The sequence below is a fragment of the Numenius arquata genome, chromosome 23 (genome assembly GCF_964106895.1).
Source record: "Numenius arquata chromosome 23, bNumArq3.hap1.1, whole genome shotgun sequence".
In the NCBI taxonomy this organism is placed as follows: domain Eukaryota; kingdom Metazoa; phylum Chordata; class Aves; order Charadriiformes; family Scolopacidae; genus Numenius; species Numenius arquata.
The window spans coordinates 4,760,983-4,778,537 of NC_133598.1; the positions used below are offsets into that span (position 1 = coordinate 4,760,983).

Consider the following 17,555-nt stretch of genomic DNA (forward strand, 5'->3'; position numbering starts at 1 on the left):
CAGAATCAAGTTTACATCTAGGTTAAATATTTTTTTCTACAAAATTATACGTTCTCTGTCTTGTGCTCTCTGGCATTTAGACTCGTGAGAACCTGTTGTGTTAAGATACCCTGAACTGTAATTCTGGGGGAAGCTGAGCTCCAGGATTAAAGCTGTTCAGGACTTTTGGGCTTGCTCTGTGCCTGGCTTTACATGCTATTTTTTGTTCAGAACTTCCAAAGGTATTTTGTCAAAGGTGCAGTGGTGGGAGAGGGTGGAAAGTGATCAAAGTAACAGCAAAAATTAGAGTTGCCCGAATAAAAGCTATTGCCTCGTGAAGCTGCGACGCTTTAAACTCAGCTTAGAGCGTGAACCTGGCTGGTGCTGCTGGCGAACGTGGGGTGGTTGAATGAATTAACGCTTATCTTTCTTCTTTTCTTCTCTTCTGGGGCAGTCTTCAGCCTGGCCTGGCAGAACACGCTCAGGGAGATGGCCAGGAAGCTGAGGAGCTCTTGCATAAAAAGCAACGACTGAACATGGTTTCTTCGTCTTCGGATGGAACGTGTGTAGCAGCTCGCACTCGCCCGGTACTGAGCTGTAAGAAGCGACGGCTTGTTCGACCCAGCAGCATTATGCCCCTGTCCAAAAAGGTTCGTGTTGGTTGGATTTTGTTGCAGTATGTACGTATACACACACGTATATATATATATATAACTCCACACCAAAGAGCCTGGTGAGGCAGTGATGCGTTGGTCCATTGTGCTTTTGCTCTTTGCCTGAAGAGGTCTCCCTGTCTTGGGAATGTTTGTGGTTGTTAAGAGGGAAAAACTAATGGAGAGGAAGAAGAGAAGAGTGAGGCTTCAAAGGCTGTTGGAGAAGTAAAGGAGAAGGGAAGGAGCAGTTTTTAATTTGTTGGGAGACCTGCGTTAGCTGTCACTGGGGAGAGGAGATGCTGAACCCAGATGTGGGTTTTCTTTTCTAAAACCAACCAGCCTGAGGTGAACGTCGGGCTGGGCAGTTCAATATGGCACGGTCTGAGCAGTCCAAAAAACTCTGGAAAATCAAGTACCAGGAAACCTTAACTCTGAGCACAGGAATTAACACAGCCCCAGGAACTCACTGCTGCTTTCTCACATAAAAACTACACTTCTCTGACCAGGCGTATGTGGGATGTCTTACAGACAGCCTGCCGAGGTGATGGTGTTTGCTTCCGCTGCTTAAGTTTGGAAATCACCGAATGCCACCATTCCTGGTTTTGTTTTCTTTTTAAAATTTATTTATTTTATACTCCTCTCCCTTATGCAGAATTCAGTTCAGTGGAAATACAGTTTTATTGCCTGTGTGAGGAAAGGCCATGCTTCATTCTTTTTAATTTCTCTTAGGAATGCCATAAACTGTCAGTTGGAGGATAGATGGTTAGAAATTGAGGGAATAAGGACCGTTTTTGTGTGTGCAGCTCTCATGATTGCAGAACCATAGATGGCAAAAATCCACTTACCTTTGAGTCAAAGTGTTTCCGAGTCAAACTTTATCACAAGGGTTTGGGGGTTTTCGCTCTGCAGGTGCTGGAGTTTTAAAGAGAAGCTCAAAAAGCAACATTTTTCTGAGCAAAATAGATTCTCGCTCAGCTGAGGTACCTTTAACTGATCGCTCCTTTGCAGTTTTATCTGGGGTATTTGTGGTAGAGCTCTGCAGTGACTGCCTGCAAGGTCTTCAGTGACTTGGAAGTTTATGAACTATCTCGTAGGTGACACCGACTCGTGCACTCAGTGTTTGAAGAAGGGACTGTTAATTCCTTGTTAGATCTTGACTGGAGTCATCAAACCCATTTGATAATCAGAGGTGGTTCAGAAGAGCCATTCCACAGGGTGGAAGATGTGCCAGATCACAGGGGATTTCTGTGTTATCCGAGAGAAAGCTGAGTGACGACCAAGTCATGGTCCAGAAATACCACGTCCGGTTGACCACACTCTCCCATCTACACAAAGTGCTTGTGGATTGTTGCCACCAAAAATTAGAACCAGGAGAGTTCACTGTTTGCATAGAGATTCTCCGTAACTGTGCCTCCTGTGGTACAAAATCTGAATGCAACATCACGTGAAATTCTTAAGTTAGGAGATGTCCTGTAGGAAAAAAAAGCGGCTGTAAGGTTGAGTGCGTCTCTGCACTGGGTTGGGAACAGGACTGGTCTTGAGAAGGACAGAAAGGGATCTCCTGCGGTCCTCCCCGGGCATCCCCAGGCCCCGGAACAGGCTGCTTTATCCCCAGACCCTGCCAGAGGGTCTGAACCTCCTTAGCCAAGTTCTTTGGGACCTTAGCCGGTCTTGTTTCTCTGACAGCAAAAGCAAACAAACCAGACTTTCTAATAGGATCTCCCTCGGCTGCCATTAAAGTCATTACCAGTAGTCCCAGTTGGTGTAAACTGGTCAGCTCCCCATGTCGCTTCAGGAGCTACTCCCTGAAGCGTGGAAGTTGATGTGGTAATTCCTAATGTGGTCACCTCTACGCTAAACACTGATTTTGCCCACGGGACATTACTTTTTTGCATCTTGTGATTTTTTTTTGTCGTTTCCTGAAACATGTGCCCCAAACTGGGAGCATCCCTCCAGCTCCAGTGCTGGCAATGCTGGGCAGAGTGGCAGGATGACCTCGCTCCTCTTGCGCAGCCACCCTGTTCATAAACCCCGTGGGGCGTTAATTCTCCGTCGTGGTACGACGCTGCTGATTCACTCTCCCTTCTCTCATCCGTAACAACCACCAGATCCTCCGGGCAGAACTGGGCAGTTACCTCATCCTCCTCTTCACTGGTCGCTGAAGCATCTGCTCGTTGTGTTTGCCCTCAGTGAATTAAATCTTATTTATTTTAGATAATTTCCAGCTCTTTCCTTCAGGTACTTGCAGCCCTTCCCAGTTCTAGTGTTATTTGCTAAGGCTTAAGGATGTTATCTCTTCTGTCATTCAAGTCATTAATGGAAATGTTTTGAATAATCCTAGACTCAGAACAGATTCCTGCAGAATCCCGTTTGATACATCCTTGAATTTTGATGGGAATCGTTGGTTACTTCCTCTGTATGGGATTTACATCCAGTTCTGCATCTGCCTATAGTGGTTTTATATAAATGAAGTCTATATAAAGTCAATAAATCTGTGAATTGAGAGTCTGTCCTGATTTAGGAAACAAGGTTGAAACCACCCCACCCCCCCCCTTTTTCACTCTGTAAAGATGTCCCTGTAAGTGGCAGCTCTTGGCGTAGAGAGATTGCTCTCTGACCCATCTGAACTCAAAAAGGCTTTCTTTTCCCCTCTCTGACAACTGAATTGTGCTGCCTCATGGTTTTTATAAATGAGGTTTCAACCTAGATAAAATTAAACCCTTTTAGTCAAATTTAGTAGACGTTAAACTGTCTGTGCTGGCGAGTAGTAGTTTTCAGTTGTGTTTATGCAAAGTGAAAGCCTCCTTTTATGAGTCCGGACTTAATGAATAGGTTTTAGACAAGGTATTAAAAAAAAAAAACCAAAACGAACAGCCTTTAGGATGTGTTTTCATGAGCTGTCAAAGGGGAAGGTGTGAGGAGAGCCCTTAGACATGGTGATCTCTGAAATATTGACGCTGTTCTTCCCCCCCCCTTCCCAGGTCCATCGTAACAGCCTGGCGCGGTGTAGCTGTGACGTCAACCCCTCGTGCGCTCTCTGTGGCACCCGAAGCTCGACGACTCTGGAAATCCAGTACGATGCCCCTTTGCTGGAGCGTCTCTCCCAGCTGGACTCCTGTATCCATCCTGTCCTGTCATTCCCGGATGGTAAGCGCAGCACCCACGGAGGGGGAGTTGGCCAGCTGGGTGCTGAGAATGGGGCTACAAGGGATGCTTGGAGGGGGTCCAGAGCCTGCTCCTCCATCCTGAGCTTCCAGGGGAAGTGCAAGATCTTCTTGGGTTCGACCAAGCTTGTTCTTCTGCAGGTATTTTTAGGAGTAGAGCGTTACTGGAGTGGAAGGGTCTGGGAAAGTGTCACATCTCTGCTGTGACCTGTGTTATGGGAACCTGAACTGGAGCCTCCTTGCTTGGCTCCACGAGATCAAGCGGAGCCTGGAGTCCTTACTGGGACCTGGGTCTTAGGCTGGTGTCTTCGGTGTTAAAACCCCTTGAGAAATACTTGCTTCCGCAGAGTTTATTCATCTGTATAAAATTATTTGTGGGTTGATTTAAGTCAGAGGAAATTTTTTTGACCTTGTAAGGAATTGTAAGTGATCTTCCATGGTTCAGAGGGTACAGCAGGAAGGGATGTTCCCATCAAGGCACTCGTTTCCCTGTGTTACGGTGTCAGGGTTAATCATCAGTAAGAGGAATAACTAACCACCCCTGACTTGGGGGTATTCACAGATTTCGTGTGTAGGGACTTTTTCCCAAGGGAAAAGAAGTAGTTTCCAGAATCTTTCGCTTCCTAAGCTGCCAAATTAAACACAAGCCTGTTCTTTGAACAAAAAACTACTGGCTTGCGTGAGGTTGGTGTCCATCTGTCATCTTCTTCCTCTGATCACAGAATACAGGGCCACAACCGATAGGAGCTGGCTCTTTTATCGGGAGAGCCAGGCAGTAAATGGATCGCAGCAATTCCTTCCCTGGGTGGGGGCGCCTGGGTGCTTGGGGTGTGAAACACCACTGGTAACACTGGGAGGAAGGTGTGTGTCCCCGCGTCTCATGGGGACGCAAAGTGGTTGGTCTGGGTCAAGATACTGGGCTCCGGGGTGTCTTTGAGCCTAAATTCCAGCTTTGCACAGACTTTGCGCGGCAGCAGGAAATACACGGAGTGTCTGGGAACAATTAGTCTGGCATCTTTCGCTAGAACTATATTTAAAATGGACTAAAATAGTAAATTGGCGCTATTTTTAAAAACTAAATCCCCACCGCCCCCCAAAGACATGTTCAGGAACGCTAAAGGGGCTTCATGCACTCAACTCCTGAAGCAGAAACGTGTTTCCTGGTTTCACAGCACTTGGAATCCTCCCTCTATAGTGTTAAATCTAATATCCTCGGAAGCGGTGAGAAAACCTGTTGTGTCCCATCGCAGCGTGGCCACCGGGCAAATTATCTCATCCCACATTCCCTTTCCCTTTTTCTTCGGCTCAGCTGCAGCCGGCTCACGTGGGGAAAGATCCGTCCTGGCTGCATGAGATTAAAAACTTTGTTTTTAAAACTATACGGTGTAAAGTTTAAAAACCCTGTAGGGAAGTCCCCTTCCCTGCCTCGGATTAACTTTGATTTTCACTGATGCTTAACGTAGTTGTGCTAGGGTTGACTTTTGGGGATGGGGCTGCTTTTTTTTTATCCAAACGTAAAGCGTGTTCAGGTGGGGAAATTGCTCTGCCTGACGTTGTTAGTCTGCATCCAGGTGTCTCCCAGCCCCGTGAGCGTTAATCCAGGTTGCTGGTGGTGCTCCTCCGTGGTTAATTTGGGGGCTCACCTTGAGACCCAGGCGGGCGGGCAGAGGCTGGGTGAAGCCTTTCTGGAGGAGGTTGTTGGATGGAGCCTGCCCTTGGAGCTCTGAGCATGTGCTGGCTTTCGCTTTGAGCCCGTCTCTCCGGGGCTCCGCCGGTGCCAGCAGCCGGGGATCTCCGGTGCAGTTTGCCAAGGGCAAAACCGCCAGGCGCAGCGGGAGGAGAGAGATCATTTATCCTTCTGGCAAGCGGGGCGCAGGCACGGCGGCTTTTAACCCCTTGTGTTTTTGCGCTTCGTAAGCGCTTTTGTCCCCTTCCTTTCAGGGCTTGCTTTTTTTTTTTTTTTTCTTTCCTGGTTCATCTGATTTCTCGCTGGGAATTTTCAGATGATGTAATAACCTTGGTGGGGAGGATGAGAGCCGGGGCTCCGTGCGGTTGCCATCTGCCGGTCCCCGGGAGGCCTGCAGCGCTCGGCCGAGGACTGGTGACGGTGTCACTTGGCTGCACAGACCCTGGTGCACCCGGTGCTGACAGCAGGACAGTGACAAGCCAGAAAATAACTCATTTTCTGCTGACAATGTTTTGTCGGGCATTTTTCCCCTTCCCTCTGACCTGTCTCCTCCTTCCACAGATGTGTGGGGCTGCTGGGATGGGATGAATTTTCAGGAGAAAGCAAAAGATTAGCAAAGAGAAGAGGTCGTTTTGCCAAAGGCAGACCAGTTCAACACTGGTGATGTTGCAGCCTCGCTGGCAGCATCCTTCAAGGACTGGCTTGGCCCCTCTCTGTCCTTTGGGTCATGTCCCCAGTGACCAGGAGAGGTGGCCATGGAGCTGCCGTTGCCCTGTGGGAGCCCGTCCTTAGCAAACGGATGGGGCTAAACCAGAGCTTTAACCATCGAGGTACTCGAAATGCTTTTTCCTGAGAGTCGAGTTCCCCCAATTAATTACAACCGACTCCAGCCCAGCTCTCTCTGTCCCGTTTGCCTGGGATCTGCTGGGGCTTTCCAGTCCCTGGAATGGGTGGAGAAATTTCGGAGGGGTTCAGATACCGGCCGTTGAGACTAAGGACAGGTCTTGAATCCCTTCTGCTTGCCCTCTGAGATTATCTAGACGCAATTTCTAAATCCCCCGGCAGCTCCTAATTGCCTCCGCGTCCCCTCCGTGGGGCGAGGAGCTTTATTCCTCCTGCGGGGCCTGGGAAGGTTCATCTCTGCTGGTCCGTACTGGGAGAGGAGAGCAGATGGGGGGCACGTCACACCCCGAGTGCTGGTGTACAACGATCTCATGGGTGCAGCTGGAGAAGATAAATTCACGTCTCAGTAGTTTTCCTGTTAACCCTAAAAGTTTTAAAGCTTTTCCGAACTAGGATTTTGGCCCTCGGGCATGTAAAAGAGAGCTGGGTCTTGGAGGAGACTTAGGTATTTGGTGATCAAATCTGAAGTTTGAAGCTGAGCGTAGAAAATAAGGCTTATTTGTGGGATTCCTGAGGGTGGAGTAGTTTGCTACTCCGATTAATGGTTTTTATAGCCTACCTTAGCCTATCTGTGCAAGAAATACACTGAATAATCTCACGAGTGTTCTGTGTTTGGGCTGAGGTCGGGAGTGCACGTCTGTGTGGGATCGGGGAGGGACAAAGCTTGAGAAATGTGAGCAAAAGTAGCGTCTGCCGAATTTCAGAGCGGTACAGCGCACGTGGGAGACGGCAGCATTAAACAGGGCCAGGTACTCTGGATTACCCCGGAAACCCGAGGCCCGAAATGCCTCCGTTACCCAGCTAATTACCGGGAGTTTGCCAGCTCAGAGATGGCTGTGACCCGGCCGTGCCTGGGGAGCTCCTGCTCTGAGATGCGCTCCCTTACACAGCTTCCCTTAGATGACTGAGGTGCCACATCAGGCAGGTTAACGTCATACTCTACTTGCTTGGCTTTCAGCTTGACCTGAAATTGAGGATTTAAGCTGAATTTCTCTCTTCCAGCCTGTCCCTCTGTAGATTTGATGTGCCGAGATAGCTCGGATTCTTGGAAGTCAGATCTGAGATAGCAGAGTCAAGCGTGGCAGTACATGAGATACCTTCAGTGGTGAAGACACATGGTTTTTCTGACAAAAGCTTCATTTTCCTGCCAGGATTTACTTGGGCTGTGAATCCTGTAGGAACATCCTTCTCTCAAAGAGCCTCAGATGAGAAATGTTAGGTCCTAACTACAGGTCCTACAGGAGGACTACAGGTCCTCCCTAAAGGCGAGGAAGGCGTAGGCAAGCCCAGGTTTTATAGTCACTCAACGCCTGGATGTTTGTCGAGGGCTGTTCTTACTGGGGGGACTGGGAGAGGGTTATGGCACCGCAGCTTTCTGGTGCATAATTGAGTTAATTTGACCACCGTGTTTCGTCTGTCCCTCCGCAGATGTGCCGACGAGCCTGCACTTCCAGAGCATGTTGAAATCTCAGTGGCAGAACAAACCCTACGAGAAAATTAAACCTCCCAAAAAGCTCTCGCTCAAGCACAGGGCCCCCCTGCCGACCAGCAGCCTGTCTGACCCTGCTCGCAAGGATCGCCACAAGCTGGTGAACTCCTTCTTCACTGCAGCCAGTAAGTGTCCCCCTCCCTGTGTCTGCCACGCACAGAAAGCCTGCCCCGTTTGGTACCCCACAGCCGAGGAATCTGGGAGGAGAGAGGAGGAGGAGGAGGAGGAGGATGCCCTTCAAATTCAGCTCTGGGAGATAAGGCCACAGTACCGCCGGCCAGGGCTGAAGGTGAAGTGGGTGTAGGGTGTAAAATTCAGGCTGGTCTCGGCTCGTAGGGACCTCTTTTCACGCAGCCCGAGGTTGCGCTCGGGCTGGCACGGGCAGTGCTGCAGCTCGTTCTGCTCTGAGCACATCCCTCCTGTTGAGCCCCGACCTGTCTGGATTTACGGAGCGGGTAAACTCTGCCCGAGCCTCCCGCGCCAACAGAAAGAGAGGTGAAAACTGGCGTTTCATAGCTCTTTCTCTGTTCCCCTCCTCAGAGCGCTCACAGCACAAAATCCAACCAGACAAGGCACACAGGCCGCCTTTAGACGATTTTACGGCCGTGTCCAAGGCCGAGAGAGCGCCAGAGCGCTCGCTTGTCCAGCCTCCTGCCTATGACAAAAAGCGATTGCGAGACAGCTCGTCTGAGAGGAGTGAAGGTAGGCTCCCACGGCCAGGTCTCTCGGGGGGAGCTTGGGCTTCGCTGCGCATCCAGCCTCTCTTCCCCCTTCGGAGAAGGGGAAAACACGCTGCTTCTGGGCCTTGGCGCAGCAACGCCTCGTGTGCTCTAAACCGCTTCTACCCCCAGGGCCTCCTCAGGCTGGCAGTTCTCCGTCAGAAGGTGCTGCTTCTTTCATGCAAAGTCCTCCTCGGCGCTGGCCGTTTCTGGTGCACATGGTCCTTTTCTGTCCACCGCACGCCCACCCCCTTGGTTTGTTTGGCTAACGACGGTCTTCGTTTTCTCCTGCCCTCCCTTGTGTAGTGTTGAAGCATCACGCGGACGTCGGTGGCCCGAGCTACTTATCAGCGGCTGCGACCCCCACGCCTCACAGCCCCATAGCGCGGCAACTGTCCACCTCCTCGGAAGGCTCTGCTCCCGCCGGCACGAGTTCGCAGGGCACCTCCAGCGCGGCCGTAAGTATCTCCTGCCTTTCTGGAGAGGTTTCTGAGCTCAGCTCCACCACGGGGGGCTCAGCCCCACCACGGGGGCTCAGCTTTCGAGCAGTTCAGGCGTCTTAGGCGTGAGAGCACCCAGCATTTCTCTTACCGTGCTGGATGTGTTGGTTCAGCTGATGGTTGGCCCTCTTTTTTCACTCTGATTTTGGGTCCACTGGGGTTCCTGGGTTGACGTTACCTGTACAGAAAGCCACCCACCTGCATTTGGTGTCATCTCAGTAACTGCTGGTTCCTGCTCTCAGTAGTCCCCTGGCGTTGCTCCGCGTCTGGGTTTTGGTTTCTGAAGTTGTGTGGGGATGCCAGGAGGAGAAGGAGAAGAGTTGAGGACCAGCAGTGTGCTGCTTGCTGGTACAGCGGTGTTTCCACTGGGATGGCTTTCTCTTGGTGGCCTCGGTGGCGCTACACTCCCTGAGTTCCAGGGCAGTGGTGGTTGGGATTTTAGAGACACACTCAGCCTCCCCAAATGCTAAAGGATGACAGGATTTGGGACTTTGTGGAGCTGTGTCTAAAAGCCGTCAGTGAGCAGGGCCATCGCTCCCACTGTGCTCTGGGACAGATCGGTGACACAGCTCCTCTTCAGACACCATCTGTCCTCCCAGCGCCTGACCCACAACAACAGAAACCCTCCATTAAAGGACTGAATTGAACCCTCAAGTGTCCCAGTGAAGGACCTGGACCCTCTCTGAGCACTCCAGTTAGTGGTTTGTGCCGCAGCCAAAGCTGGATGTGACCAGGGGATCACAGAGCAGAGTTCCTCAAACCCTGATGGTGAAACCAGGGTGGTTGAGAGACAGAGCTGGGGGCACCGCTTCCAGCTCAACTCTGTTTGTCTTTGTCCTTGCTCCGAGCTTGTTGCTCTGGGGCTGCCTGGTCCTGGGTGGGTTCCTTCACTGCGGAGTTTGCTGTTGTGACATCAGCTGTGACATCAGTGAGGACACCACAGGGTGTCTGAAGAACCCGACAAGCAGTGGTAGTTTGGCTTGAACGTGCTAGGTGTTTTGACACGCAGCTCTGGTGTGTCAAGATGACATTTCTTTGTGCTTCACACACACGTCTTGGTCTTCTCTTGCTGCTTTTTCTGCTCCTCTGTCACAAGCTCGCTCAGAAAAGCAAGATGGAAGTGTCTTTCCTTCACCATCCGAGTCCTCCACTTGGGGTTCCCTGGGTCTGGTCTCTGGGCTCGAGGGTCCAAGTCCTGGGTTCAAGCCTCCCAGCCTGGCGCAGGTTTGTGTGTGCCCCCCAACCGCTGGCTCAGGCCTCACTGTTGATGGTGACACCTTGGAATTTCCCTGCTGCCGTGGCGATAGTTGTCCACCCAACTCTGTCCTCACCCAGCATCATACAAGTCCTGGGCTCTGCCCCTGGCACATGGGTTCCCGCATCTTTTGACATTCCAATCCACGGGGATCAAAGGAGATGGAGAACATGGTAAATGGCAGGTGACTCTGTGTCCCTGTACCAGCAGTGCTGCTGTCACAGGTTTGGGGGAGGTTTTTGGGGAGACAGATGGTAGGAGAGCACCCAGCGTTCAGCCAGGTTTCAGTAGATCCGTGTGGAGCTTATTTCTGTCTTAGAAAGTCTATTTCGGTCAAAAGCGCGATGCGGAGGGAAGCCGTCAGGCTCTTGGTACAGCTGTCAGAACCCGAGGTGAACTCCTCTGTGTCACTGCGTCACCTCTCCCTCCTCTGTCACAATGTCACCTGTGACGGGTCCAGACCCCCACAGGGACATGAGCAGGGGGGCTGTTGCCAAACAGGATGGTTCTTCCCCTGATGGTCTCGCTACTTTCTTTACGTTGGCGGTTGGGAATTGGGTTTTATGGGAGGCGTTTCTTCCTGCTGGGTCAGTTCATCAGCCGGATAAACCCATCTCCTGATCTGCCTGGCTGGTGGTCGTGTGGAGATGGTGGCCAGAGCTCAGCAGTCCTCGTCACCTCGCTTCAGTGCCGTCAGGGCCACCACAGCCCCTGCCCTTCTTTGTACCCTCCAAACTAAGGATTTTGGGTTGGGAAGAGGGCTTCCAGCAGGCAGTAGATGGACTCCGTTCTGGAGTCTCCATAGGTCCTATGAGGCCATTTCGTATGGGGCCACCTCCTTTTCCCATCAATGACTTAATGTGACAAAACCTACAACCCTTTCTCACTTGCTTCGTGTCTTCATGTTCCAGCAGCCAAGGAGGAGGAGAGGCGAAAGTTCGTTTGATATTAACAACATTGTCATCCCGATGTCCGTTGCTGCGACGACTCGTGTGGAGAAACTGCAGTACAAAGAGATCCTCACGCCCAGGTACGTGCCTGATCCCGGGCTCCAGTGGGACTTCTGATGAGTCCAGCTCATCTGCTTCTGCCATGGAAATGTCTCATCAGAAGCTCAGGGCTTTGACCCAGTGGCTGCCGATGCTGGTGAGGAAAAGAGCTTTCTTCCTTGAAAGTAGGAGGAAGTTTGGAAAACGTTGATGTAGAGTTGGTGAGTTAGGGAATATGTTGCCTGAGAGTCCCTCGTGCGTGAAAGCTGGCTCCCTGCTGGGGTCTCTGTGCAATCTAAAGTCACCCTGGCTGTCCCCTGTCCTGCTGCAGAACTTCTGAGCACGTTGAGCTGAAGGACCTGGTGGTTTCCCAGCTCCGCACGTGTCCGGGATGGGTAGCTGCCATCGCCTTGGGCGGCAGGGGCCAGGAGAAGCTCTCCCGTCCCTGGGCTGTGGTAGGAACCAGAAGGTTTCTCTGCCCGAGCAGAGCGCAAGGAGCTGAGCTGTTGGCCCGTGGATGTTCTTGGATTAACACTGTGGATGAGCTCAGTCCCTGGTTTTCTCAGCTGGGTGGGAATGTGCCAACGCGCTGCAGCACCGGTGCAGCTGCTTCATCCAAACCGCCCGGTTCCCAGTCCTCCTTTTCCCTCCCAGTTCTCCAAGTCTCTTTCCCGACTCTACCTCTTTCTCCTTCCTGGTCCTACACGCTCTTCCCAGGCCCTGTTCAGAGCAGGGCAGGGAAAGAGCCTGTTGCTGAGCCAGAGGAAGAGGAGGAAACGCTGCAGCATCTGCTCTGCTTCCTCTGCCCTTGGCAGGCTCCAGCCGCACTGCCAGACCAGCGCCGGGAGCTGAGCAGGGGGGCAGAAAGGAAGGGAGGACACTGGCGACCTCCTCTCCATTCCTCACCCTCCCACCGTGGAGGGACATCTCCTGCCTGTCCCCTGGTGCCACACTCGGCGGGAGCCGACCCACAGCAGAAGGATGTGCTCAGAGTGGGGCAGGCCAACAGGGGAGGGGGAGAAACCATGGTCTGAGAGCGCAGGAGGGATTTTTGGTAGACAAACGTGGCTGCTTGGCTTAAAACCGAGCCTAAATATGTTGCTCGTCGTGGGAGGCTTGTGTTTTTGACCTCCCAAAGTCCCCGGTTAGTGCGTGTGGGGCTGGCGGTGCCTGGGATTGACTGTTCTCCCAACGTTGTGTGTTGCAGCTGGCGTGAGGTGGATATCAGCGCTCTGAAAGCCAGCCCTGATGAAGACAATGAGGAGGTAGGAAGAGTTTTAGTTCTGAATTAACATGGGATGGGGTTGGGAGCGACCGAGCAGCGTCCACGGAGGATGCCGGAAGGGAGTGGACAGGGGGAGCTCAGCGGGGAGGCGCGGAGTCTCTTCCTTTTTTGCAAGAAAACACACAATTGGCCTTGCAGAAACCAGCCTGGTGTTGGTTCCCTTTGAGGACAGGCGTGATAAGGCAGAAGTTGGATTTACTGGCTGGGTGCAGCCGAATCTGAGGTCTCATTGCTGTCAGGAGACCTCTCTGGGCAGCGATCTTTTTATGGAGCAGTCTCAATCAAGAAATCATGACCAGTCACGCTGCTGGAATTACTATTTTAGTGAAACTGATAATGGTGGTATTTCCTTAAACCTCTATGGGAGCGCTTTCACTCTGGGATAAATACTTCCCTTTGGTTTTCACTTCTTAAATCTCTTCCCAAGCGATGCAGGCTCAGCTTAAGGAGGTGCCCTCGCACTCACTGATAGGTCCGTGAGATAGAAGCGTTTATTTAAATATTCTTGCTGTAGCAAATGCTGGAAAAAACAGCACGTAGGTGGGGGTTTAATATAAGCCAGCTCTGAGCAAACCCTGTGCCCTTCCCTTCCCAGATCGAGGACTTGTCTGATTCGGCCTTCACTGCTCGGCACGGCAAGTGTGAGGAGATGGAGCGAGCCCGGTGGCTCTGGAGCACGAGCGTGCCCCCGCAGCGCCGCGGCAGCAGGTATGTCCCCGTCGGCTCCGTTCCTGTCCCCATGCACCAACAGCGCCGGAACGCAGAGAGCGTGCAGCGGGTTTTCTCCTGGCCAATGTGTCATTCCCAACAGTGGGATGTTCTTGGGAGCAGCTTGGCTGATCCGTAAAAATGGTTAAAAGCTTGTGGTGTTAGCGGGGAGTTTGATCCCCATCCACAAGAGCAGCTTGAGGAGCCCTTGCAGGAGGCGGAGTCGTGCTCAGGTGGGGGTGAAGTTCCCAGTTAAATCGTGGAGAACCAGCTCTTGGCCCGTCTGCTTGGATTCTGCTTTCTCAAGCGCTTGCACCGCTCTGGAAGCGCAGAGGCTGGTGCTCCAGCTCGGGAGTCCAGAGAAGAACGGAGGGGTTGAGATGGGCATCCTTTGTGCAGGAAGAAGGAAAGGTGGTTGTTTCCAGCGTACGCTGTCTGTGGCATCTCCACTCGATCGCTTCAGCAGTGCCATTTCTCTGCTCCATTTAAATTCTTGTCCTTACGTTCCTCTGGTCGCTGGACGCTCGGTTCCCTTTCGCAGTGTCTTTGTGAGTGGGCATCTAAAACCCACACGGTTTCCAGCTGTTCCTCTCATCACAAACCTGCATAAGGAGAGATTTGCTCTTCTCCGTTCGATTTCCGAGGCTTTGTTTGGTTTTGAACCGCTCGGCGCTTGGGCAGGAATTCCTGCTGAACTCCAGCTGCGCGCAGACACGCGCCCGGTCGCCTTAGTCGGGTGGTGGTTTCTGTTAATCCCCCTCGGGTGTGTGCGATCATGAGAGGTTATTTCTGCCAGAACTTCTGCAAATGCAAAGGTGGCCTTTGTCAAACTCCGTGCTGCTGCCGCCTCGTTTCATCTGCAGCTGCCTTTCCCGCTGCTGGTGGAGTGTGGGTGATTTTGGTGGGTTTTTGCAGACTCCTTCAGCTGGTTTCTCACATCTGGGAGCCCTTCACCGTAACTTGGTTTCTCTGAAGACCCTCTTGTAGGGACGTTGGTGAGAGAAGCTGTTTTGAGGTCCTGGCTTGGTAATTGAGGTGAATTTAAAAGCTCACAGGTGTAGGAATGCTGGTGGGAAAGGACTTGTGGAGGTCTCCGGTCCAGCCTCCTGCAGGGCTGTTGCCAGCAGAAGACCAGGTTGGCTGTGGCTTTGTCTGGCCGTGGTGTGGAGAGTTCCAAGGATGGAGATTCCTGTGGAGCTGGGGAATCCCAGTGCCAGGTCCCCAGCAGGGAGAGGTGGGGATGGGAGTGTCCCTGCTCCGCTGGACACGTTCCTCGGTGTGACCCAGGACCTGGTTTGCTGCGTTTGTGCCGAGAACGGCTTGTCCAAGTTGATCCACATCCCAAGCTCCTCCTCAGCAGGTTCCTTGCTTGGTCTCCCGGTTCCCAGCCCGGGGTTGTTCTTGGTGGCTGCTTTTGTCTTTCTTTAGAAACGGCCGGAGCCCCTCAGGGCCCGGTATCTCCTTGTTGCTGGGATTCAGCCCGTACCTTGCTCCTTGCCTGGGCCAGGTAAGGACCAGTAAACACTGGGGTAAACCCTCTTCGTCTCCATTAAATGTCATCCTCATTGAGATCTGCTCCAGGAGATCTGCTGGTATCCTGTGGTGTTCCTGCCTCGTGTGTGTAGCAGAAGCGTTTGGTTTTTTCCTGTAGCAGCTTTTAAATTGCAGCTTGACTCAGCACATGGACTCTGACTTGCTGCAGGTGTAGCTGCTTTATTAGTCTAATTGGGGCTGGGGCTGTGTGTTCTGATGAACGCTTTGGCCAAGGTAGGATTTGGAATCTGGTCCTTGGGAGCCCTTGATCGCTGTCGTGGTTTATCTTGAGGAATTGCACACGGATGTGGGGACTCCAGTTTGGTTTCTCCGTTTGCAGCCTGTGGGTCTTTCATCTGTAGGTGCTCAAAACTTTCTTCATTCTTGGTTTAAATCTTGTGAAGTTCAGGGGTTTTAGAGTGCTCCTCCTAGGCCCAGCTGTTGAACGTGCTGCGTTTCCAGCGTTACTGGTTCCCTGCGCTGGGTTCTTGAGCCGCCTGGTGTCACCTGGGGTGTGGACGGTGGAAAACTTGGAGAAACCAACTTTGAAGTGTCTGATTTCATGGGGTGGCTTCTCATCGTGGCATTTACACAGCACTGACAGCACAGGAGATCTGTGGGACACGGAACCCCAGGAGAGCAGCATCAGTGCTGCGAAGCTGCTTTGGGACAGAACTGAGCCTGGATGAGTTTAACCCCTGGGCTGCAGCGTCCCCTGCTCGTGTGTGCCCCAAATCCCCGCATTCCCCATCGCAGGGCTGTTCCCAAGGGGGGAGCAGTGGATGGGACCATGGGGTGACATCAGGTGGCAGCGGCCTGAGCCCCTGTATCGCTGCGGGGGGGACTAGAACCCGGCTCTCAAACGTGTTCCTCTCTCAGGTCGTACAGATCGACGGACGGACGGACGACCCCCCAGCTGGGGAACCCCTCGACTCCCCAACCGGCATCCCCGGACGTGGGCAACTGCCATTCCCACTCGGAGCTGACCCACACCCACTCACCGCGCAGCCCCATCAGCCCCGAACTGCTCTCTGCCCCCCTTACCCCCCTCTCCCGGGACTCCATGCGGCTCCTTTCCAGCGAGGACACCCGTTGCTCCACGCCCGAGGCCGGCCTCGATGAGCAGGTGGGTGATGGCTCCCATCGTGGCCGTTGGCTCCGGTTTTGTTGCCGGAGGCTGGCGGGAGGGTCCAGGTGCTGCCTGTCCCTGTGTCACTGCAGGGACTGCTGTGGGTAAAGGTACATGGGAACGTTGTTGGAGCGGAGCCAGAGGAGGCCACGGAGATGCTGGGAGGGCTGGAGCCCCTCTGCTGGGAGGACAGGCTGAGAGAGCTGGGGGGGTTCAGCCTGGAGAAGAGAAGGCTCCGGGGAGACCTTAGAGCCCCTTCCAGTCCCTAAAGGGGCTCCAGGAAAGCTGGGGAGGGACTCTGGATCAGGGAGGGGAGCCATAGGAGGAGGGGGAAGGGTTTGACACTGACAGAGGGGAGATTGAGATGAGATGTGGGGAAGAATTTCTTTGCTGTGAGGGTGGTGAGAGCCTGGCCCAGGTTGCCCAGAGAAGCTGTGGCTGCCCCATCCCTGGAGGGGTTCAAGGCCAGGTTGGAGGGGGCTTGGAGCAACGTGGTCTGGTGGGAGGTGTCCCTGCCCAGGGCAGGGGGTGGCACTGGGTGGCTTTAAGGTCCCTTCCCACCCAAACCGTTCCGTGATTCTATAAATCTGATGCTCGCACGTGGCTGGTTCGTCCCCGTCACTGTGGGGAGGCAGCTCAGAAGCCTGTGTGTGGGAAGTTCCCTCCAGCCGCTCGGCTGGACGGAGCGTGGTGCCGTTGGGCATCGGCAGCGGGATACTTTTCCAGCGATTGGTTTGGTTTTGGAGGCTGCCGTGTCCTCACCACGCGTGCTAGAGTTTTCCGTGCCCTGTTAACGAGCGGAGCCGAGTCCGTGGCTGGGCTGGTTCCGTGGAGCTGCCTCCCGCTGCGGGCGGCTGGAATCGCGCTGGGAGCAGAACAGCTTTTTCCGGAGGATTTTCCATAGCCTGGTGTCTCTTTCCCTTTAGGCCGTGCAGCCCTGGGAGCGACGCACCTTCCCGCTCTCCTACGATCCCCGGACGGAGTGCGAGGACCAATCCGACCCCCAGGACCGGTCGTCGCGCTGCACCCGCCGCACCTCGGGCAGCAAATCCTCCCGGGAGAGCGACGGCGCCTCCGCTCTGCCCAACCTGGCCAGCCTCAAGAGCCGACCCCCCCTGGCGACACCCTCCTCCTCCTCCTCTTCCTCCTCCTCCTCCTCCTCCTCTTCCTCTTCCTCCTCCTCCTCCTCTTCCTCCGCAGCAGTTCAGCGGCCAGCGCACAGATAGAGACATACGGGAAGACATGAGCAAAACCAACACACAGAACTAACTCTTGGCATTAAAGCTTCCAAAATCTGCGTTTGATATTCAAACATCCTGCCGGGAATTTTCACAGTTTTTAGTGAATTTAAGGAGTTTAGAAACTGTTTTTTGTTTTCTTTTCTTTTTTTTTTTTCTTTCTTTTTCTTTTTTTTTTTTTCTTTTTTTTTTTCTTCTCCATGTCTCCTTGTCACATGAATGAGAGCCCCCAGATTCCTCCCAGCGGAGTGAAGCCTCGGGAGGGGAGCAGCCCACCAGACCCCCCCCTCCCTCTTTCCTCCCCTCCCTTCTTAGCTGTATAAA

At 53.1% G+C, this 17,555-nt stretch overlaps 1 protein-coding gene across 3 annotated transcripts in view; it reads left to right on the forward strand.

Moving 5' to 3' along the window:
• KANSL1 (KAT8 regulatory NSL complex subunit 1) overlaps positions 1–17,302 on the forward strand; it is an 84,841-nt gene extending 67,539 nt beyond the window's left edge. For 2 of the 3 annotated variants that reach the window (XM_074162657.1, XM_074162659.1), the window contains 10 exons: positions 434–629; positions 3,614–3,779; positions 7,815–8,000; positions 8,416–8,577; positions 8,901–9,052; positions 11,261–11,379; positions 12,546–12,603; positions 13,219–13,331; positions 15,744–15,990; positions 16,920–17,302. In XM_074162657.1, the coding sequence (XP_074018758.1) occupies positions 434–629; positions 3,614–3,779; positions 7,815–8,000; positions 8,416–8,577; positions 8,901–9,052; positions 11,261–11,379; positions 12,546–12,603; positions 13,219–13,331; positions 15,744–15,990; positions 16,920–17,219 (1,699 nt within the window). In that variant the 3' untranslated portion in view covers positions 17,220–17,302. The remainder of the gene's footprint in view (positions 1–433; positions 630–3,613; positions 3,780–7,814; positions 8,001–8,415; positions 8,578–8,900; positions 9,053–11,260; positions 11,380–12,545; positions 12,604–13,218; positions 13,332–15,743; positions 15,991–16,919) is intronic. The other variant, XM_074162660.1, reaches the window with a different exon arrangement.
• Positions 17,303–17,555: the final 253 nt, after the last annotated feature.